Here is a 24,117-nt window from a genome sequence, read left to right as displayed (position 1 = left end):
AGCATAGTGCTGTATAGTATTGTACTGCATAGCATAGTGCTGTATAGTATTGTACTGCATAGTATAGTGCTGCATAGTATTGTACTGCATAGTATAGTGCTGCACAGTATAGTGCTGCACAGTATTGTACTGCATAGCATAGTGCTGTACAGTATTGTACTGCATAGCATAGTGCTGTACAGTATTGTACTGCATAGCATAGTGCTGTACAGTATTGTACTGCATAGCATAGTGCTGTACAGTATTGTACTGCATAGCATAGTGCTGTACAGTATTGTACTGCATAGCATAGTGCTGTACAGTATTGTACTGCATAGGATACTGCTGTATAGTATTGTACTGCATAGCATAGTGCTGTATAGTATTGTACTGCATAGCATAGTGCTGTACTGCATGGGATAGTGCTGTACAGTATTGTACTGCATAGGATAGTGCTGTACAGTATTGTACTGCATAGGATAGTGCTGTACAGTATTGTACTGCATAGGATAGTGCTGTACAGTATTGTACTGCATAGGATAGTGCTGTACAGTATTGTACTGCATAGTATTGTACTGCATAGTATTGTACTGCATAGTATTGTACTGCATATTATTGTACTGCATAGGATAGTGCTGTACAGTATTGTACTGCATAGGATAGTGCTGCATAGAATTGTACTGCATAGGATAGTGCTGCATAGTATTGTACTGCATAGGATAGTGCTGTATAGTATTGTACTGCATAGGATAGTGCTGCATAGTATTGTACTGCATAGCATAGTGCTGTATAGTATTGTACTGCATAGTGCTTTATAGTATTATACTGCATAGCATAGTGCTGTATAGTATTGTACTGCATAGCATAGTGCTGTATAGTATTGTACTGCATAGCATAGTGCTGTATAGTATTGTACTGCATAGCATAGTGCATAGTGCACAGCTTCTATCTCAAGGCCATCAGACTGTTAAACAGCCACCACTAACATTGAGTGGCCGCTGCCAACACACTGACACTGACAACACCAGCCACTTTAATAATGGGAATTGATGGGAATGATGTAAATATATCACTAGCCACTTTAAACAATGCTACCTTATATAATGTTACTTACCCTACATTATTCATCTCATATGCATACGTATATACTGTACTCTATATCATCGACTGCATCCTTATGTAATACATGTATCACTAGCCACTTTAACTATGCCACTTTGTTTACATACTCATCTTATATGTATATACTGTACTCGATACCATCTACTGTATCTTGCCTATGCTGCTCTGTACCATCACTCATTCATATATCCTTATGTACATATTCTTTATCCCCTTACACTGTGTATAAGACAGTAGTTTAGGAATTGTTAGTTAGATTAATTGTTGGTTATTACCGCATTGTCGGAACTAGAAGCACAAGCATTTCGCTACACTCGCATTAACATCTGCTAACCATGTGTATGTGACAAATACAATTTGATTTGATTTGATATTGTACTGCATGGCATAGTGCTGTATAGTATTGTACTGCATAGGATAGTGCTGTATAGTATTGTAGTGCATAGCATAGTGCTGTATAGTATTGTACTGCATGACATTATCTATTATTGGGGGAAACCCTGATGTGATTGTACTGTAATTCATTCATTGATTGTCTAGAATTGCATTGTACTGTATTGCCCTGCATTACACTGCATACCACCCCATCCACCACTCACCACAGTGACGGCATCATTGAGCAGTGACTCTCCGAACACCAGAATGTGCAGCAGCTCGTTGATGTGGATCTCCTCAAACACAGCCAGCACGGCCACCGGGTCCACGGCTGAGATGATGCTCCCGAACAGCAGGCAGGGCAGCAGCTCCACCTGGCTCAGGTATGTGCCCTCGATCTGGCACACGGCGTAGAGGAGACCCCCTACGAAGAAGGCGTTCCACAGGGTGCCGACCACGGCGAACATCAGGATGGTGCCGATGTTCTCCATGAACGGCCGGATGGGCAGGAAGTAGCCCGCATCCAGGATGATCGGGGGGAGGAGGCACAGGAAGAAGAGGTTGGAGTCCAACACGGGGGGTACCTCCTCGCCCGCCAGCTTGATGAGGCCGCCGACCAGGAGGCCCACCACAATGAGCAGACAGGACTCGGGCACGATGCTGGACAGCCGGGGGATCAGGTGGAACCCTGAGGGAGGGAGAAGGTGATTAGATTCAATGTTCTCAAGGTTTACACTTTCTAGGCGGGATCTGGAATGTACCAGTCGCCTGAAGCTACAAACTCATTGAAGATAAGGACCAGAAAACAATCACCAGTGACTCACTGAACCGGTTTGAGTTGAAAGCCCCACCAAATGCATATTCAGAATAGACTTAAGTGGAACAGAATCACATTATTTGTTCTCTCTTTCATAGCGAATTTAACATGCCAGTGCTGTCTTGCACAAGTGCCATTTCAACAGACCAGAGCCTATCTAGGCCTCGTAGATATGGCTGGTGGGTGTGAAAACGCACAGAGGAAACAAACTTGATATCTGGCCAGAATCTGCAAGTCAGAACACGAGAAGAGTGGGCCGCATTTTCAATGTCACACAACCACAGTATCACATGTATTTTGTCAGAGGTGGAAATAGTTATGCAAAGCAAATTCCTCATAATATGAATCATGTGACTCCTTTCAGAGAGAAACCACACACAGACCATTCTCGTTGTGACCATTTGACATTGCCACTGAGGAAAACTTGACTGAAAAAGGTTAACTTCAACTTCACATTAACGAGGCCTAGTATGGGACCTCCCGAGTGGCGCAGTGGTCTAAGGCACTGCATTGCCGTGCTAGCTGTGCCACTAGAGATTCTGGGTTCGAGTCCAGGCTCTGTCGCACAATTGGCCCAGCGTCGTCCGGGTTAGGGGAGGGTTTGGCCGGCAGGGATGTCCTTGTCCCATCACGCTCTAGCGATTCCTGTGGCGGCACACGGCTGGCATCCGGGTTAAGTGGGCATTTCTAACAGAAAAAGATGGTCCTTTTTTTCTGATAGTTTATTTCCTAATCCAATTTCCTTATTTCAACAAAGCTATTACAATTAGCTGCCATGGCAACACAGTTTGGTTGTCTCAACATTGGCTAATGCAGGCTCAGACAGGCTAGCTTAGTCCCAGGGCCCAGTTTTTCAAAACGCTTAATCTGGATCAGAATGAATGATCCTGTAATCCTATTTTCTTGCTATCCAGGTTCAGATTGATCTGGCTGTTTTTGAGACAATAAATCAGATACCACGATATCAAGGTCACAGAATCAGGATTTTCAGTGCTTTTGAACAGGCCTATGGGCCTACCTTGCCATCTACTAGACAGGTTGTGGTACTACCTCTAAACTGTCATAGGGGAAAACAGAGATGAGTAAACCACATTAATAACAAAAGGGACCTTGAGTGACCTAAAGTGACCTTTGACACTTCTCAATAACAAAATGACCACTTAGGCCAACCCAAACTGTGGTCCATTTAACACAATGAAACTTTGGTTTTCAGATATAAGAATGTTTTTTAAAACATCCTTAGTTTAGTTACATTGAAATGTCTTGAAATGTCTGGGCCCGGGAAACTGCTAAACGAATGCCTTTTCAAGCCTTAAGTGGAAACTACCTGACAAATGTTTTCAAGGGGGGAAATAGAACGAGACATTTGAACTGACAGGCTAGCCCATCAATGGAGGGCATCTGAAACTGTGACCCATCAAATCCCATTACTCCTAAAGCCTTTCTGTAGTCTGACCACGAAACCCTGACACAGAATCAACACAGTGTCTATTTACATTGCTGCCGCATGAGGGTAAGGGTGGCACGTCGGCAGCACCATCTGGCCTGGCTAACACAGGGTGTGATCCCACTGGGACATTGAGAGGAGATGAGAGGCAGGCAGGCAAGTAAGTAAACTGCCCTTCAACGCTCACACCCTGAGCATAGCTAATTAGCATGTCATCATTTGCAGACTGTAGTGTTAGTTACGTAATGGTCCGTGTTCTTAAATCACTGTCAGAGGTTTTCAAGGATAAGAGGTCGGGAGAGGAACGTGTAAAACAGCAGGAGTCTAGCGCTTACGGTGGAAAACAGTAAGAGTCTGCAAATTATAGAAACAATGAACTTTGTCAATGTCTTCACAGATGATGCCTTCTTGAACGTACAAAAAAAACCTGCAATCTCCCGGGTATACAGGGAATCTGATGTTTTTCATCAACTCAGTCAGCTGGAAGGCAACACTTTCAGTGTTGGACACACACTTCCACGCACTGCTGCCGTTTTAAAGCACTACCGCAGAGTCCATTGAGAAACAGCCAAAAGAGGTCTAATCTTCACAGAAGGAGATGTGTGGTGCTAGGGGCACTCTTCGCCTTTCAACCGGCCTCGTCAGGAAACTGGCTCCATTCCACAAATCCCAGGAAGCATCTCCATGTGGGAAAACAAAGGAGATAAGATAACACAAACTAATTGGAAGGCACTACAAAAGGCTCAGGCCACCTGGCTCGGCCTTTTTTGTGGAGATATGAGCATCCCTCTTGCGAAGAGGGGTTTGTGAGCTTGGCGTGTAGCCTACCGTGTTCTCTCAGAGACTTGTGTTTATGCACAATATGCAGAGAAAATCATTAACCCCTAACCGATTTGATAGAGTGCGGGCTGTTTTAATTAGACAGACATTAGCTTTACATCTCAGCCCCAGCCAACCACATTACACAGTTAGGCTTAAGCAAGTGGTAACTGAATAGAAGCTTGAGAAACAACCTGTACCAAACTACTTCTGAGGAGCTGTCGGAATGCCTAAGTCATGCTGGTACTAGTACATAAGACAGTGTGGTATTCAAACTTCTTCAGCCAGGATCCCATTTTGTCACAGCAGAATTCCTGGGGACCCCGTTTTTTTTGTGTGTGTTTTTTTTTATACTCAATAGTTTCCCCATGACTAAAAGACACATTTCGATTTTCACATAAACAAATAACCTTGAATTCATAGCATTTTCATTCATTTTCAATACAATCAATCAATATTTTTTCAGTTTATCTTTCTCAAACTTTTGTATATTGCCCCATACAACAATTGGTACTCCCCCAAAAAATTAGGAATAAAAAATGTTAACGAAAGGATAAATAAATAGGTGACCCCACAGCAGTTTCCCCGTTGCGACCCCGACATAAGAGCTTGTTGGATGTGTTGCCGGGTGAAAGAAAACAGTGGGACACAGCGTTTCCTCTGGAAATTTCCTGAAAAGCAATAACGAGTATTGGAATGTGTGTCCTTCCAGAATTGACTAACATTGAAGTGGAATTGGCCCCAACCCTGATGCATATCCTGCAAAACATAGCTTCGGTCCCGAAGGGAAGTGCGCCTTCTATTTCCTTTGAGTAGTGACTCTGATCCAGAGAGACTTCGGGTTCCCAGACTTCCAAATTCTGAATCACAATCCATAAATAACCTGGCTGCAGCAAGTTGTCAAATCCCAGAGCTTTGACAGGGAACGGGACACCAAGGTTGTATGCGTGTCTGATGCATCTCCTATCTAAAGTTATCATGACATTTTTCAATGCAATGTTTATTTCAGTCTGTGGCGTCAGTCAAAAGACTGTTTGAGAATACAAGTCTGTTCTTTGACAGCAAGGTTTCCCATCTGAGGTCACACATCTTGCTTTAGGGTAGTTGTGATCTAATTAGTGTTTTAAACACATTGTTCAAATATAGGCAGAGTTGGAGAGTAAATTGATTACATGTGGGTTTACAAAAAACTAAACTGTAATCCGTTTCCAGCTAAAATATTGTACTCAGATTAGAGATACTTTTGAAAAACATTACTTCCAGGATTACTTTTAAATTCAGACAGGATGTTTGTGAAAGAAAGACATTCCAATTAGCATTGGCAAATGGCGCAAGTTTAAGTTTGTTCCGCCTGAGCGAGTCTGACTAAAAGTCAGACCACTATGATGACACAGCAAATCCATTTGATGGATCGCTGGAAAAGAGCAGGAATAGGCTTTTGTTTTTGCTACAGTCCAAGCTATGTCTTCCAATGTTGTGACTGGTGTCGGCATCCAACGCTTGATATCTACACGATGTGACTCACGCTGTCACTCTCTCATTTAGCTATTTGCGCCTCATGGATTGTGGTTGATGTGGATGGCTGTTCACAAATGTGTGTGTAATGTCAGTGTCACCAATAAAAGGTAAATAATAAGTCTATAGCAAATGCAACATATGGCATTCATTTTTCACATGCAAATTGCACTTTTCAGTAGTGCTCAAAGCACGCCATTCCATAAGAGCAGAATTTATTTTTCAACTCGAATCAATGAGCCCAATCAGTCCTCCAAAACAACGATATCATAAACAAAAGAGCAGGCTAATAAGTCCTTTGTTTTTAGGTTATGCTCAGGTAAAACAATTTGGCTAATCTATTCTTCCATCATTTCAAATCCTATTCTTGAAGATCAAGGGGTATTACATTATTTTTAAATGACTGGAAATCTGACAGACTGGTTTGAATAGAAATAGAAAGATATAACCTAATCATATTATAAGTAGTAGAGAGCAATGGACTAGAAGAAGCCTACATAACTGACCCATAAAGTAAAATGCAACATCCAGTTATGGCCAGCTATGTGAACTTTAACATTGACTTATCCTGAAATAGATGTCGTTCAATTGGTAAAATAAATTTGTGTCTTCTTCTAATGCCTCTTAAGGGGAAACTTATCTGTGAAAGTAACCTGATTACCTAACATTACGGATTACAATTCAGGACAGAAAACTAAGGTAGCAGATTACATTTACAAAGTAACCTACCCAACCCTGAATATAGGCATACAGTATATACATTACAAAAAGAGCAGCAGGTTCCTGTTGCCAGGCTATTCTAACCTCTTGCAATGACATTGCAAATATTTTATCACAAGGAAAAATGCCACAAAGCCTTGAGGGAAATTCATTACAGATACTTTCAAGGAAATAAAAGCTCAGACACACAGGTAGGATTGTCAAATGTTTACCTGAGTGTCGGCCATCAGTCTTTTGTGTTCACACAGCAAAGACCTTGGAAGTAGTCAGCCACTCAACCTTGATAAAATAGTCCAAAACAGAAGGTGGCCGTATCGTTGCTTGGCAATGTATACAGTTGAAGTCAGAAGTTTACATTCACCTTAGCCAAATACATTTAAACTCAGATTGACAATTCCTGACATTTAATCCTAGTAAAATTTCCCTGTCTTAGGTCAGTTAAGATCACCACTTTATTTTAAGAATGTGAAATGTCAGAATAGTAGTAGAGAGAATGATTTATTCCTTTCCTCACATTCCCAGTGGTTCAGATGTTTACATACACTCAATTAGTATTTGGTAGCATTGCCTTTAAATTGTTTAACTTGAGTCAAACATTTCAGATAGCCTTCCACAAGCCTTCCACAAGCTTCACACAATAAGTTGAGTTTTGGCCAATTCCTCCTGATAGAGCTGGTGTAACTGAGTCAGGTTTGTAGGCCTCCTTACTCACACACGCTTTTTCAGTTCTGCTCACAAATTTTCTATAGGATTGAGGTCAGGGCTTTGTGATGGCCACTCCATTAACTTGACTTTGTCGTCCTTAAGCCGTTTTGCCACAACTGTGGAAGTATGCTTGGGGTCATTGTCCATTTGGAAGACCCATTTGGGACCAAGCTTTAACTTCCTGACTGATGTCTTGAGATGTTGCTTCAATATATCCACATAATGTTCCTTCCCCATGATGCCATCTATTTTGCGAAGTGCACCAGTCCGTCCTGCAACAAAGCACCCCCACAACATGATACTGCCACCCTCGTGCTTCATGGATGGTGTTCTTCAGCTTGAAAGCACCACCCTTTTTCCTCCAAACATAACAATGGTCATTATGGCCAAACAGTTCTATTTTTGTCTCATCAGACCAACGGACATTTCTCCAAAAAGTACAATCTTTGTCCGCATGTGCAGTTGCAAACCGTAGTCTGGCTTTTTTAAATGGCGGTTTTGGAGCAGTGGCTTCTTCCTTGCTGAGCAGCCTTTCAGTTTATGTCGATATAGGACTCGTTTTATTGTGGATATACATACTTTTGTACCGGTTTCTTCCAGCATCTTCACAAGGTCCTTGGCTGCTGTTCTGGGATTGATTTGCACTTTTCGCACCAAAGTAAGTTAATCTCTAGGAGACAGAACATGTCTCCTTCCTGAGCGGTATGGCGGCTGCGTGGTCCCATGATGTTTATACTAGCGTGCTATTGTTTGTGCAGATGAACAAGGTACCTTCAGGCATTTGAAAATTGCTCCCAAGGATGAACCAGACTTTTCTTGGCTGATTTATTTTGATTTTCCCATGATGTCAAGCAAAGAGGCACTGAGTTTGAAGGTAGGCCTCGAAATACATCCACAGGTACACCTCCAATTGACTCAAATTATGCCAATTAGCATAATCAGAAGCTTCTCAAGCCATTACATCATTTCTGGAATTTCCCTGGCTGTTTAAAGGAACAGTCAATTTAGTGTATGTAAACTTCTGACCCACTGGAATTGTGATACAGTGAATTATCATTTCCCCCTTCTGATGACCAGGTGGCGAATCGCATCTCTGCATGTCTGGCAGACATATCAGTGTGGATGACGGATCACCACCTCAAGCTGAACTTCGGCAAGACGGAGCTGCTCTTCCTCCCGGGGAAGGACTGCCCGTTCCATGATCTCGCCATCACGGTTGACAACTCCATTGTGTCCTCCTCCCAGAGCGCTAAGAACCTTGGCGTGATCCTGGACAACAAACTGTCGTTCTCAACTAACATCAAGGCGGTGGCCCGTTCCTGTAGGTTCATGCTCTACAACATCCGCAGAGTACGACCCTGCCTCACACAGGAAGCGGCGCAGGTCCTAATCCAGGCACTTGTCATCTCCCGTCTGGATTACTGCAACTCGCTGTTGGCTGGGCTCCCTGCCTGTGCCATTAAACCCCTACAACTCATCCAGAACGCCGCAGCCCGTCTAGTGTTCAACCTTCCCAAGTTCTCTCACGTCACCCCGCTCCTCCGCTCTCTCCACTGGCTTCCAGTTGAAGCTCGCATCCGCTACAAGACCATGGTGCTTGCCTACGGAGCTGTGAGGGGAACGGCACCTCAGTACCTCCAGGCTCTGATCAGGCCCTACACCCAAATAAGGGCACTGCGTTCATCCACCTCTGGCCTGCTCGCCTCCCTACCACTGAGGAAGTACAGTTCCCGCTCAGCTCAGTCAAAACTGTTCGCTGCTCTGGCTCCCCAATGGTGGAACAAACTCCCTCACGACGCCAGGACAGCGGAGTCAATCACCACCTTCCGGAGACACCTGAAACCCCACCTCTTTAAGGAATACCTAGGATAGGATAAAGTAATCCTTCTCACCCCCTTAAAATATTTAGATGCACTATTGTAAAGTGGTTGTTCCACTGGATGTCATAAGGTGAATGCACCAATTTGTAAGTCGCTCTGGATAAGAGCGTCTGCTAAATGACTTAAATGTAATGTAAAATGTAATTATAAGTGAACTAATCTGTCTGTAAACAATTGTTGGAAATATTACTGGTGTCATGCACAAAGTAGATGTCTTAACAAACTATAGTTTTGGCAAGTCAGTTAACAAGAAATTTGTAAAGTGGTTGAAAAACAAGTAAATGACTCCAACCTAAGTGTATGTTAACTTCTGACTGCGTATTGCTTATGGTCTAGATGCCAAGCCATCTGCTCAAATGTTCCTATTTAGTAGAAACACCTTGTTGGTACTAGCCAGGTGGCCACAGCTAGATAACTACCTAGCAAGACAACGAAGAAACAATTTAATTCACTCTCCATAATCCCATACTGCCAGTGCCAGCCCAAAGCCAAATGTTTAGCTAGCTAGCTGACATTAGCATATTCGCTGGCGAGCACAACATAGCAGCTGTTTCATGGAAACTAGCTAATCCATTGTGATTTAAGTATAATGTGAAAACTAGCTAGAGGTTAGCTAGCTTGGAGGAAGCATTTACTGTTGTGTGCATTGCGTCTGTGCACTTAGCTATCTAGATAGCTACCAACCCATAGCCTACATTGCATATGAAGAGTGACTGGCTCATCCGTGGATGAATGGAGAAAATGCCTTCTTTTAAAAATACATTTGATGGCTCCCCCATGTGAAGGTTTGTGCTCTCTGACTGGCTCAAAGTCAAGTTCTTGGCCACTGACGAGTGTTGCGATAGGTTCGTCTCTACAGGGTCAGAACGCAGCAGGTACAACTTGTTCTAGCAAGAGAAGGAACGGCGATTGAGATTCTCTGTGCGTTTCATGCTTAAGACGTAGCCTGCAGGAAAAAGGCAGACCGGTCATAGTTGGATGGACTAAAGTGGTTACGACTGCAACCACTAAACCGCCAGATATCAAACCGTCAATTCAGGACTGGAACGCTAAATTACCCATTATCCCTCATGTGTGACTGTGGGGGACAAGGGTTTGTGTGAAGACTGGCTGACGAGGAAGGGAATGACTCATCGCCCCTGGACAAGGAGCTCTTTCACCTCGAAAGGTCTGTGTTAGTCCTCCTAGCTAGGTCACACCCAAAGGCTTAAGACAATACAAACACAAGAGGGCAGGTAGCAAGCAGAGCTGAAAAACAAAGGTTTACTGTATTACATATTGTTGAGCTCCTTTCAGAAAATGGTTTGGCCTAAACACTGGAGGCACTTTTGATGTGCCTGAAGCTCCTAGCCAGATGGATGACAGCTCACACATTCTCTAGCGGGGGGGTCAAACACACGGCCCACTTGGTTTTAGAAAAAACATTTAACATTTTTGATCACTGACATGAAAGCAAGACAGTAAGGGTGGATCGGACATTCCAAAAACGGCCCTCTGGACCTTGAAGAGCGAATGCAGCCCACGTGGAAAAACGTGTTTGACCACCCCTCTGCTCTAGTGGCTCACTCCAATCATGGCCTCCAGTAGTATTCACCCTCTTCAGTGGCAAGTACATATCACATCTGGAGATAAGGGGGAACATTGGGATCAAAGACCGCTTCCAGTGACTGATTGCTGGTATCCCACCGCCGACACCTATGACACAGGTTCGCCATGTGTATGGATAAGTGCACTTCAGTGAGCAGCATGGTACTGATAAGCCATGGTGGGGGTCAATGGAATGTCCCTTCCTAACATTATTTCCTTTCTGGTGTTTATCACATTTGGTCTCTATCATTACTGTGCCTCAAACTGACACCATGTTGGGTATTTTTTATTTATTTAAATAGGTCATGGTTGCGATGACAGATTTTTCGACCCCGCTCCTCTGGAAACGTCTTTCTCAAAGCTACGGATCTGGATCGGTGTTATTTTACACAATGATTTTTCTACGTAGCTGCTACTCAACACTCCACCTCCATGTCTCTCTTTACTCACCCTGTTTTGAACCATGATGATGATGTAGGCTGATGTAGGCTATATTTGATCAAAGTACCAAGAATAACGTCTGACTACTTTATTCAAATAAGACACTTCCAAGCCATCATGCCAAAACATCATCCTGTCAGGGTCAGTGACCAAATCCACAACACTACCCCGATGCACAGGCTGAAATAAACAGACGAAAAGAGGCAGAGAGAAAGAAGTGTCTGAGTGCTCTTTGTGAAAGTGGGTATTATTATTTATTTAAACAACCTCGTCATTAAACAAAGATCTCATCCTGGAGTAATTGGCAATGGTGGCATTTCAAAGCCAGACATTCAAGTTTTCATAACAATCGGTAATCTGCCTTTTTGGACGCCGATTATGGCCGATTACATTGCAATCCATGAGGACACTCTGTGGCAGGCTGACCACCTGTTACGCGAGTGCAGGCACACGGTCAAAAGGACCGTGTGCCTGCAAGGAGCCATGGTAAGTTGCTCGCTAGCATTAAACGTATCTTATAAAAAACAATCAATCTTCACATAATCACTAGTTAACTACACATGGTTGATGATATTACTAGCTTAACTAGCTTGTCCTACATTGCATATAATCAATGTGGTGTCTTGTTAATTTATCATTAATTAACAGGCAACAGCCTAATTCAAATTCACCAAACGGGTGATGATTTAACAAAAGCACATTCGTGAAAAAAGCACAATCGTTGCACAAATGTACCTAACCATAAACATCAATGCCTTTCTTAAAATCAATACACAGAAGTATATATTTTTTACCTTCATATTTTGTTAAAAATAAATTCATGTTCGCAGGCAATATTAACGAGAAAAATTGTGTCACTTCTCTTGCATTCAGTGCAAGCAGAGTCAGGGTATATGCAACAGTTTGGGCCGCCTGGCTCTTTGCGAACTGTGTGAAAACCGTAATTAATTTGCCAGAATTTTACATAATTATGACATAACATTGAAGGTTGTGCAATGTAACAGTAATATTTAGACTTAGGGTTGCCACCTGTTCGGTGAAATACGGAACGGTTCCTGAAAGAACAAATGTTTTGTTTTCGAAATGATAGTTTCCGGATTTGACCATATTAATGACCAAAGGCTCGTATTTCTGTGTTTATCATATTAAAATGAAGTGTGATTTGATATAGCAGTCTGACTGAGCGGTGGTAGGCAGCAGCAGGCTCGTAAGCATTCAAACACTTTACTGCGTTTGCTAGCAGTTCTTAGCAATGCTTGAAGCACAGCGCTGTTTATGACTTGAAGCCTATCAACTCAAGAGATTAGGCTGGCAATACTAAAGTGCCTATAAGAACATCCAACAGTCAAAAGGGATATGAAATACAAATGGTATAGAGAGAAATAGTCGACGCATCATAATAATAACAACAACCTAAAACTTCTTCATTGGGAATATTGAACAACTGGGAATATTGAACCACAACTTCCATATGTTCTCATGTTCTGAGAAAGGAACTTAAACGTTAGCTTTTTTACATGGCACATATTGCACTTTTACTTTCTTCTCCAACACTGTGTTTTTGCATTATTTAAGCCAAATTGAACAGGTTTCATTATTTATGCTATTTGTTATTATTATTTATATTAAGTTAAAATAAAAAAGTGTTCATTCAGTATTGTTGTAATTGTCATTATTACAAATTATATGTATATATTTTTTTTTAAATAATAAATTGGCCGATTAATCGGTATCGGCTTTTCTTGGTCCTCAAAAAACAAAATCATAAAATCGGTCGACTTCTATTCTTAATGCTCATAACATTTCAGATGGCCAATTCATGATTATTTTTCTTGCCAATGAGGTGCATGCCTTGGATTTTAGACGGATGTAAAATCAAGATCTTCTGTGGCAGAAGTCTATTGAGACAGTCTTTAGTGTTGTCACAATACAGAAATGTGACTGATACCCAATGCCATCACGATTCCAAAATTATACCACAACAAAAAAAGAAGCCGTATTAGCCATTCACAGAATGACTCTTAATCAAGACAGATAAAACATAGCTACTGCTGTGTACAATTGTCGGGCATCTTTTGTGTTAAATATCATTCAATTTGACAGCCATGTGTGCATTAATGCAAGTACTCTCTGGTCAGGGGTACGCCAAATAAAAATGTGATTCGCATTTTTTTTTAAAGATATGTTTTTTAAAACAATAAAATGTTTCAAATTTTCAAACAGTCCATTTAGTAAGGCCCGCGTCCAGATACCAGCTCTAGTGGTAGTACTGCTACTACCAGCAGTACTACACCTGCACCTGTCGATGACACAAGTTGTTCTGCTTCCACGAACACATCCAATGCTAGCATCAGTAATTCTTCATTTGTTGTTAGCCCAGCTAGCATGAACACTGACAGTTGTGAATCTGATGCAGCCGAGGAGCTACTGCCCTCTTACCCGGGAAAGCACCGAACAACAGCCCGGGACTTTGGACAATCGAAGACGCGCAAATATGATGAGAACTACATTTATTTGGGGTTCACTTATACTGGGAGTAGTGACTTTCCTCAGTCACAGTGCGTTATATGTGCAAAAGTACTCTCACACAACTCGATGAAACCTTCACTCTTACACAGACATTTAGAAACAAAACATGCCAATTTGAAAAATAAGCCACAGGAGTTTTTTGAGTGAGAATTAAGATGACTTTCGAGTAGTAAGACATGTATAAAAGCAACAGATACCATTAATAAGAAGGGGCTAGAAGCATCTTATATGGTGAGCTACTGAGTGACTAGGACAGGCAAGCCCTATACTATTGTGAAGGACTTAATTATTCCTGCTGTTGCGGATATGGCTGAGACAATTCTGGGGGAAAAGGGAAAAAAACTATACAAACAAATGATTTCATCAAACAACACTGTTTCACGACCCATCAGTGACATGGCAGGAGATATTTTGAAACAATCACTGCTTCGCATACAAGCCAGTGCGTTACAGCTGGATGAGTCAGACGTGGCGGGCCTGGCACAGCTCCTGGTATATGTCCGTTATGTTTATGGGGGGTCAATTAAGGAAAACATCCTCTTCTGCAAACAGGAGAGGATATTTTGAAAGAACTGGACAGCTTTGTGACATCAAATGGACTTTGGTGGTCAAGATGTGTTGGTGTCTGAACTAATGGCGCAAAAGCCATGACAGGGAGACATAGTGGAGTGGTAACGCGTGTGCAAGCAGTTGCTCCCGACGCGACTTGGGTACACTGCAGCATCCACCGAGAGGCTCTTGCTGCCAAAGGAATGCCTGACAGCTTGAAAGACGTTTTGGACACCACAGTGAAAATGGTTAACTTTGTTAAACCAAGGTCCCTGACCTCTCATGTATTTTCTGCACTATGCAATGATATGGGCAGCGACCATGTAACACTTTGACAACACATAGAAGTGCGCTGGTTATCAAGGGGCAAAGTTCTTTACTGAACCTAATTTTCACTTGTCTGACCGCTTGCATGATGACGAGTTTCTCACACAAATGGCCTATCTGGGTGATGTTTCTCGCCTGAAAGATCTGAATCTCGGCTTACAGGGACTCTCCGCAACTATATACAATGTGAGGGACAAAATTGAGGCTATGATTAAGAAGTTGGAGCTCTTCGGTCTGTATTAAGGACAACACACAGGTCTTTCCATCATTGTATGATTTTTTGGTGTGCAAATTAACTCAAGCTTACGGACAATGTAAAATGTGATATCGCGAAGCACCTGAGTTGGGTGCGCAATTATGCAGGTCCTTTCCCGAAACGGATGACACAAACAACTGGATTCGTTATCCTTTTCAAACTCTGCCTCTAGTCCACTTACCGATATCTGAACAAGAGCCACATCGAAATTGCAACAAGCGGTTCTATGAAAATTTAATTTAATCAGAAGCTGTTGCCAGATTTCTGGATTGGGCTACGCTCAGAGTATCCTGCCTTGGCAAATCGCACTGTTAAGACACTGATGCCCCTTTCAACCACGTATCTATGTGAGAGTGGATTCTCGGCCCTCACTAGCATGTAAACTAAATACAGGCACAGAATGTGTGTGGGAAATTATTTAAGACCGAGACGAGTTATGAGCATCCTTTCAAACACACCCTTCTCAGTTATTCACGATTTTTGATGAACAAATAAGGTTTTATATGTAAGATGGTTAAATAAAGAGCAACATTTTAGATTATTATTATTTGTGCCCTGGTCCTATAAGAGCTCTTTGTCACTTCCCACAAGCCGGGTTGTGACAAAAAACTAATTCTTATGTTTAATAAATGTATCGTATTGTGTGTGGCAGGCTTACAATGATGGCAAAAAACAACATTTTAGAGTGCGCTGACCCTGGTGCTGGAGGTTGAATGTTTGAAGGGGTACGGGACTATAAAACGTTTAGGAACCACTGCATTAGTGAATCAATTATACAATGAATTTGACTTAGTTTTTACCAATCAACAACATAACAGTAAATCTCTATTGATAAAATGGGTAAATCTATTGGATAGGCAGATTAATAGCAAAGGTGAATGCATTGCCTACTCAATAGGAGTGTGTGCATGCATTGAGTTATTGAGCTTGTCTTGGCTAGATTCTATCTGTTTCCCTTCCAAATGTATACTTATTTTTACTTACATAGTACTAGGGGTAGTGAATTGATGTTAGCTTCAGCTGTAAGCTAGCAAGGAAAGTTAGCCTAAAAAGCTATATAGCTAGCAAGCTAACATTACCGGTATCTTATTGTATTGTAAAGTGCTGTAGCTGTATCTTATTGCATTGTAAAGTGCTGTAGCTGTATACAGAGGTTGTTTTTGAGAACAGTAATTAACGTTTTCAACATTTCATGTTGCATTATTCGAGTGTCTTAACTTGTGCAGCAGGAGTTGGGAGTGAACTTGTTGCAGCCCAGACTCAGTGGTTCCTCAGGACAGGCTGGCTAGCCATTTCTGTATACCGTGCAACACTGGTGGGATCTTACGCAACAAACCTCATACTGGAAGTCCTATTTGAAGGAACTGGTTCAGAAATAGTTTGTGTCCTTTACACTTCTTATACTCAGTCCACATACTTCTGCACCAGAGGTTTGTTTTCATAACGAGTTTTGGCAAGACTCTGATACTATGCAACGTTAACCATCAGTGAGAAATGTAATTGTTGCTCTGTCGACAAATTCCAACTTCCGACTGTCACATCCATCCATCCAATGCTGCAACCAATTGATGAGATCAGTCCGAGAAGACGCAAATCAAATAGAATTCTAATCAAAGCTCAATGGCAAACTAATTGATGTTTACAGATCTCCATCGATGTTTAAGATACCGGAGCATTAGCCTATTGCCCTCTGAAGATTAGTCATGCCTCAGTGACAAACTGTGAAGATAAATGTTCAATGTCGACATGTGAAGCCATCAGCACGTCCCCCAAAAGGGTTCCCTTGTGTTCATGGTAAGGTGTGGCTCTATGGCCTAATCCATCACATGAAGGTGGATCTCTTTCTTCCCCTATGCTATCGGTGACAGATTACAGTGAGCAACGGGGATGAGAAGAATGCAAAAGATAATGTCTGAGACAAAGACAAGACTAAAGCGTGGGCTATCCAACACGATTCACTGCAATAATTGTAGGTCTGTATCCCGAAGACGACAATGATGAACCCGATTCAATTAGGATATTTGTTCATATGGACAATCAACCTGTGAATACCCTGGTAATACATGGATAAAACATTTAAAAACTTGACTAGTCTGTCGATGGGATGGAAAAAGTTGAACCATATAAGCAAATAATGGGAAAACCTGTAAAGTCGTAAAACACTGTGGCAGGAAAGGGAAGTGTCATTTTAGTTAATGATATAGGCTTACTTATTATCTCTCCCAGACTTCCACACAGTCATTAAATATTAGGTCTGAAGGCTCTGAAGGCCACTGTGTCAAATAAGGCAAAGGTTGCATCTTCTGAATCCACTGTCACATTACTCAGCTATGGGCTAAAGACCACCTAAACGTTTCAGTGCTAGGCTTGCTTGCAGAGACGAATGTGTAACCTTTTGCACTTCGTACACTGGAGTCGTGGCCGGGTAATTAAGCGTTTAAATACTCGCGCCAGAAGCAGTGCTTAGAGAAACAGATTATGTAGGCCAGGTTTCTCATTACAGCAGACTCATTTGGACGGCATCCTCATGTTTACGCAGAAAACCAACCTTGAGCAAACTGAGATAAAATGACAAACCTGGTATTTGAGCCCACTGGAGCCATTTATCCTATTAGCTCTACTTTCAGACCACTCCTTGTTCCTGACAACTCAAGGCGATTGTAACAAGGTGACTGGGTTTGATGTTGTAAAATTATTAGGCCTAATCTAATTATGGTTTCCATTGGCAGGCCGCGGTTCCGGTAGTAATAGATTATACTGCTTCGTGACGTACAACATCTCCATATTGTTACAATATGCCCAGCAGTTGTGCTGTCTGCCTCTCAGGCTTATCATCCATCTCAGTTGTATGTTTACTGTAGATAACGGCCTCTTAAATCTTCTGAAAGAGTGCCTTGATCTTTCAGTGAACCCTTTGTGGTAGAAACAACATTTTACGAGAGATACAGGCTCCAAGTGTAAACTCGTGAAAATAAACAAATAGGGCTGGACTTACAGGGCTGCCCGCTGGCCCGGAGAGGTTTTGGAAATCCTCCATGCCAGTCAATCTGCGTCAATAGGCCAGTGAAAAATACATATAGTGTTAGGTCAAGGGGTCTGAATAATTTCCGAATGCACTGTATTTATGAATGTACGTACACACACACACACCAAAAGTTTGGACACACCTAGTCATTCAAGGGTTTTTCTTTCGTTTTTACTATTTTCTACATTGTAGAATAATAGTGAAGACATCAAAACTATGAAATCATGTACAGTAGTAACCAAAAGTGTTGAGATTCTTTCAAGTAGCCACCCTTGCCTCGATGACAGATTTTGCACACTCCTGGCACTCAGCCAGCTTCATGAGGTAGTCACCTGGAATGCATTTCTATTTACAGGTGTGCTTTGTTAAAAATGTATTTGTGGAATTTCCTTCTTAGTGCGTTTGAGCCAATAAGATGTGTTGTGACCTGGTAGGGGTGATATACAAAAGATAGCCCTATTTGGTAAAGGACCAAGTCCATATTATGGCAAGAACAGCTCAAATAAGCAAAGAGAAACAACAGTCCATTATTACTTTAAGAGATTAAGGTCAGTCAAACTCTGGAAATGTTTTATAACTGAACGTTTCTTCAAGTGAAATTGCAAAAACCGTCAAGCTCTATGATGAATCTGGCTCTCATGAGGACCACCACAGGAAAGGAAGACCCAGAGTTAACTCTAAAGAACTTATTCTATGCAGCAGAGTTATCAGATTCAGATTGCAGCCCAAATCAATGCTTGAGTTCAAATAACAGACACATCATCAACTGTTCAGAGACTGTCAAATCAGGCTTTCATGGTTGAATTGCTGCAAAGAAACCACTACTAAAGGACACCAATAATAATAATAAGAAGAAGAGACTTGCTTGGGCCAAGAAACACGAGCAATGAACATTAGACTGGTGGAAATCTGTCCTTCGGTCTGATATTTGGTTCCAATAGGCGTGTCTTTGTGAGATGCAGAGCAGGTGAATGGATGATCTCTGCATGTGTGGTTCCCACCGTGAAGCATGGGGGAGGAGGTGTGATGGTGCGTCGCTGGTGACAGTGTCTGTGATTTATTTAGATTTTTTTTTATAGGCACACAACCTGCATGGCTACCACAACATTCTGCAGCGATACACCATCCCATCTGGTTTGCACTGAGTGGGATGTTCATTTGTTTTTTACAGGACAATGACCCAACATTCCTCCAGGCTTTGTAATGGCTATTTGACCAAGGAGAGTAGAGTGCTGCATCAGATGACCTGGCCTCCACAATTACCTGACCTCAACCCAATTGAGACGATTTGGGATGAGTTGGACCGCAGCATGAAGGAAAAGCAGGCAACAAGTGTTCAGCATATGTGGGAACTCCTTCAAGACTGTTGGGAAAGCATTCCGCATGAAGCTGGTTGAGAATGCCAAGAGTCTGCAAAGCTGTCAAGGCAAAAGGTTGCTACTTTGAAGAATCTAAAATATATTTTGATTTGTTTAACACTTTTTTTGGTTACATGATTCCATGTGTCATTTCATAGTTTTGATGTCTTCACTATTACTCTAACTAAGCTGTTAGTTTGTTATGTAGATTATTTACCAAACACGTGCCACACAAATAGCCTAGCTTGAGCAGAATATCATCTGTCGGGCAGAAACAACGTGCAGCTCTCAAACAACTGGTGGTCACACGGAGTAGCCAACAGTGCCTTCAGAAAGTATACGTTTATCCACAACGTGTTGTGTTATAGTCAGAATTTAAAATAGATTCAATTAAGATTGTGTCACTGGCCTAAACACAATACCCCATGATGTCAAAGTGGAATAAAGGTACAAACTAATTCAAAATTAAAAGCCTAAATGTCGTGAGTCAATAAGTATTCAGCCCCTTTGTTATTGCAAAACTAAATAAGTTCAGGAGTAAAAATGTACTTAACAAGTCACATAATAAGCTGCATGGACTTACTCGTGTGCAGCAATAGTGTTTAACATTATTTTTGAATGACTACCTCATCTCTGCACCCCACACGTACAATTATCTGTAAGGTCCTTCAGTTGATTTCAAACAAATTCAAAGACCAGAGATGCCTTGCAAAGGTGATCATGGATTTGTAGATGGTTAAAAAATATATATATATAAAACTGTAAGAAATGTAGTAAAGAAATTAACTTTATGTTCTGAATACAAAGCATTATGTTTGGGGTAAATCCAAGACAACACATCACTGAGTATTCATATTTTCAAGTATGGTGGTGGCTGCATCATGTTATGGGAAGCTTGTCATCAGCAAGGACTAGATATATATTTTTTTAAATAAAAATACAACGGGAGAGAGTTCAGCAATTCTAGAGGAAAACCAGGTTCAGTCTGCTTCCCACCAGACACTGGGAGATGAATGGCTTAGTTCCAGTTGACTTTTTTATTTTTATTTTATTTAAAGGGCCTCCAGAGTGGCGCAGTGGTCTAAGGCACTGCACCGCAGTGCTAGCTGTGCAACTAGAGATCCTGGTTCGAGTTCAGGCTCTGTCGCAGCCGGCTGCAACAGGGAGACCCATGGGGCGGTGCACAATTGGCCCAGCGGTGTCCGGGTTAGGGGAGGGTTTGGCCAGCAGGGATGTTCTTGTCCCATCGCTCACTAGCTACTCCTATGGCGGGCCAGGCGCAATGCACGCTGACACGGTCGCCAGGTGTACGGTGTTTCCTCTGACACATTGGTGTGGCTGGCTTCCGGGTTAAGCGGGCATTGTGTCAAGAAGCAGCTTGGCTGGGTTGTGTTTTGGAGGACGCACGCTGTTGCCCTTCACCTCTCCCGAGTCTGTACAAGAGTTGCAGCGATGGGACAAGACTAACTACCAATTGGATACCACGAAATTGGGGAGAAGAAAGGGGTAACATAATCATTTTTAAAATATATATAAAACGGCTTAAATCCATAGCAAAACTTAAATGGCTGTCAAGCAATGATCAACAACCAACTAGATGAGTTAACCATTTTTTAAATAATAAAGATTGCTCTTAGAGACTTGCCGAGAAAGACTCAAAGCTGTAATTGCTGCCAAAGCTGATTCTAACGTGTATTGACTCAGGGGTGTGAACACTTATGAAAAGGACATATTTACATTTTCATTAAATTTGCAGATTTTAAAAAAAACATGGTTTTCACTTTGCCATCATGGGGAATTGTATTTAATACATTTCTAATTCAGGCTGTTAATAACAAAATGTGGAATAATTCAAGGGGTATGAATACTTTCTGAAGGCACAGATTAGACAGATTCGATAGATTTTTTAAAAGACCTTGAAAGTGGTCTCCTGATGTCGTTTAAGCATCGTTGTGGACTTTGAATAATAGCCTTGGGAAACTCTCGCTCTATGTACGTGCCCTCAATGTGAGCTTAGTATCACCAGTGTATCAATACTGAAGAGCCTGAAACATTCCTCTGCGACTCTTGCTGCAGTTGTCCCTCTGATTGACAGTCGGTGAAGAGCCACAGTAAAAGCTGAACAATGCATAACAGGACAAAACTCAAATAGAAAACAACTCTGTGCCATGACTTGCATTAGATGGGGAAAGGAGAGATATTTTTGGCTTGTATATTGGGTCATTCAAGGTGAGCATGGTTGCCGCCAATCAATTGAATAGTTGACTAGGGCCAATTCTTTTCCCAAATTAAGTGTCTATCAACAGTGTCCTTGGCTTTATTTATTGCAGAACAATCATCTATGAAAATGTATTTACACAGTAGCATCAGCATGTCATTGTGTGACGTGAATAGATATATTGAGTCAAAAGGTGCATTGAAGGGCCAACTATGCAATCTTATGCATTGTGAGTGTTGCAAGAGTGAGCCGAGCGGAAAAGAACTTAGCACAGACGCTCTCCGTCCATTCTTCTTCCATTTCCATTCAAAGCACCTCTGTTCCAGGTGGCAGTTGGTTTACCCCAGACAAATATTGACCACAGATTAGACCAACGGCCCAGAAGGTGGGTGAGTAGGACTCGGGCTCTCAGCAGAACAGAACAGGACACGGCCGCATGCCATTTTAGTTTGAGCTGCCATGTTTGCATTACAAATGGAGGTGTGACATACTTGAGTCGCCAGGCATATATCAGAGGTTATTGTACCTACCTGGTCGGTCACCTGTTGCCTAAACATAGTCGGAGTAGACCGAACCGAGCTGCAGAGCCATGTAGGCCTACCAATGCAGTCCAGTCTTCAGCCTAACTCTTCAGATATAGGCCTTATCATATCAACCCTACAGCCTATATTTATTAGTGTTGTATAATACTACCACCATGATCCTTCGGAGACACAGGGTTCTACTTAGCATATAAATCATCTACTAGTTGAACTGAATGCCAAACTACTTGTGCTTTGATGCGTTACACATTCAAATGCGGTACAGGGTAATTTATAGCAGTGTGTTAGTAGCTTGTTAACACACATTCCCATTGTTAATGGTTAGATATTAACTGGTGCTAACCGGCGCTCCCGCACATCGACTCTGTACCAGTACCCCCTGTAAATTACCTCGCTATTGTTATTTTACCGCTGCTCTTAATTATTACTTTCATTTGTTTTCTTTCTTTCTTTTTTTTGTCTCCTTTCTTAAAATGGCATTGTTGGTTAAGGGCTGGTAAGTAAGTATTTCACTATAAAAAAGGTACAAACCGGTTGTATTCGGAGCATGTGACAGACAAAATTTGATTTGACAGCATTTACGAGAGACAAATATCTAGGCCAAGTCCAATACATGTCTTCCAATGTACAGTACAGATTGCTGAGGTAAAACCATAGGCTCGTCCTGAAAGTGGGCCACAACTCACGTGAACAATACTTGTATTGAGGACTTGAATGTTAAGGGGAGCTAGGCCAATACATTGTCATCAGTCAATATGGCCAGTACTCCTCAGACCTATATCAGTGCTGGCACACTTGCTAGAACGTTTAATCATCTGAGGATCTCTCTTATCACCACACTCCCTGCTACAATAAATCATATGTATCCCAAGGCTATATTGACACATATGAAGAGCTATTGCTTAGGGGAATAAGGGATATTGATTGTAGGTCCTTATCAAATGAAGGAAGTCTAGTCTTGGAGAAAAAGACCAGAGCAAGCAAAGCCAGTCTGACAGGGCAGCAAAAAACATTTAAATAGACAATGGATGCAGCTTTAGGCTTTAAAAAAAAAAAAAGAGAGAGAGAGAGAATGCGATCTCTGAGCAGGACACGGGCAGGAACCTGGGGCTGAGCATTGCAGCTGCCACAGCAGATTATAAACACAGGGGTTTCAGCATAATCAGAAGGCGAAGGTCACCACTGCTGTTCCCGTTTGTTTCGCTCACGCTCACTCAATCTTTCACACCTGCCTCTCTCCTCCTTTCCCTGCTATCCTGCATTCTTCTTTCTACCCATTTCCCTGTCTTTCTGTCGCTCACCTCTACAATTTCCTCCCTGTTCCTCTCCATCTTCTTTCTCCATCTAGACAGTCACCTTGCCTCATCCTCACTCCCTTCCTCCCTCCAAACCACTGCACCCAGCTGGGCACTCTCCCAATCTTCCCCCAGGACAGTGGGCCTCCCCCCTGGGTAAGTGGGAGAGTCCCTCTCTGGCCTGGCCACAGGCTGGCACTCACCTAGGCTTAATATTATGTTGCGGAGAAAATGGCATGCTGCTGGCTCTTAGCGAATGGCAGCAGGGGACGCAGCAGGGAACACTGCAGGGGCATGAGAGCACACCACATACAGGAAGAGGAGAAAAAAAAGGAGAGAGGGAGGGAGTGGGAGATGAGAATGAGGGAGTGGGAGATGAGAATGAGGGAGAGATGAGAATGAGGGAGTGGGAGATGAGAATGAGGGAGATGAGAATGAGGGAGATGAGAATGAGGGAGTGGGAGATGAGAATGAGGGAGATGAGAATGAGGGAGATGAGAATGAGGGAGATGAGAATGAGGGAGATGAGAATGAGGGAGATGAGAATGAGGGAGATGAGAATGAGGGAGATGAGAATGAGGGAGATGAGAATGAGGGAGATGAGAATGAGG

General features: G+C 42.2%; 1 protein-coding gene across 1 annotated transcript in view; it reads right to left on the bottom strand.

Moving 5' to 3' along the window:
• The window catches only part of slc9a1a (solute carrier family 9 member A1a), a 45,108-nt gene that overhangs the window by 18,861 nt on the left and 2,130 nt on the right, over positions 1-24,117 (bottom strand). Inside the window, exon 2 of the mRNA XM_046313410.1 lies at positions 1,701-2,164. Coding sequence (XP_046169366.1) covers positions 1,701-2,164 — 464 coding nt within the window. The remainder of the gene's footprint in view (positions 1-1,700; positions 2,165-24,117) is intronic.

This window comes from Oncorhynchus gorbuscha, linkage group LG19 (assembly GCF_021184085.1).
Source record: "Oncorhynchus gorbuscha isolate QuinsamMale2020 ecotype Even-year linkage group LG19, OgorEven_v1.0, whole genome shotgun sequence".
NCBI classification, from domain to species: domain Eukaryota; kingdom Metazoa; phylum Chordata; class Actinopteri; order Salmoniformes; family Salmonidae; genus Oncorhynchus; species Oncorhynchus gorbuscha.
This window is presented reverse-complemented; position numbering and strand designations above follow the sequence as displayed.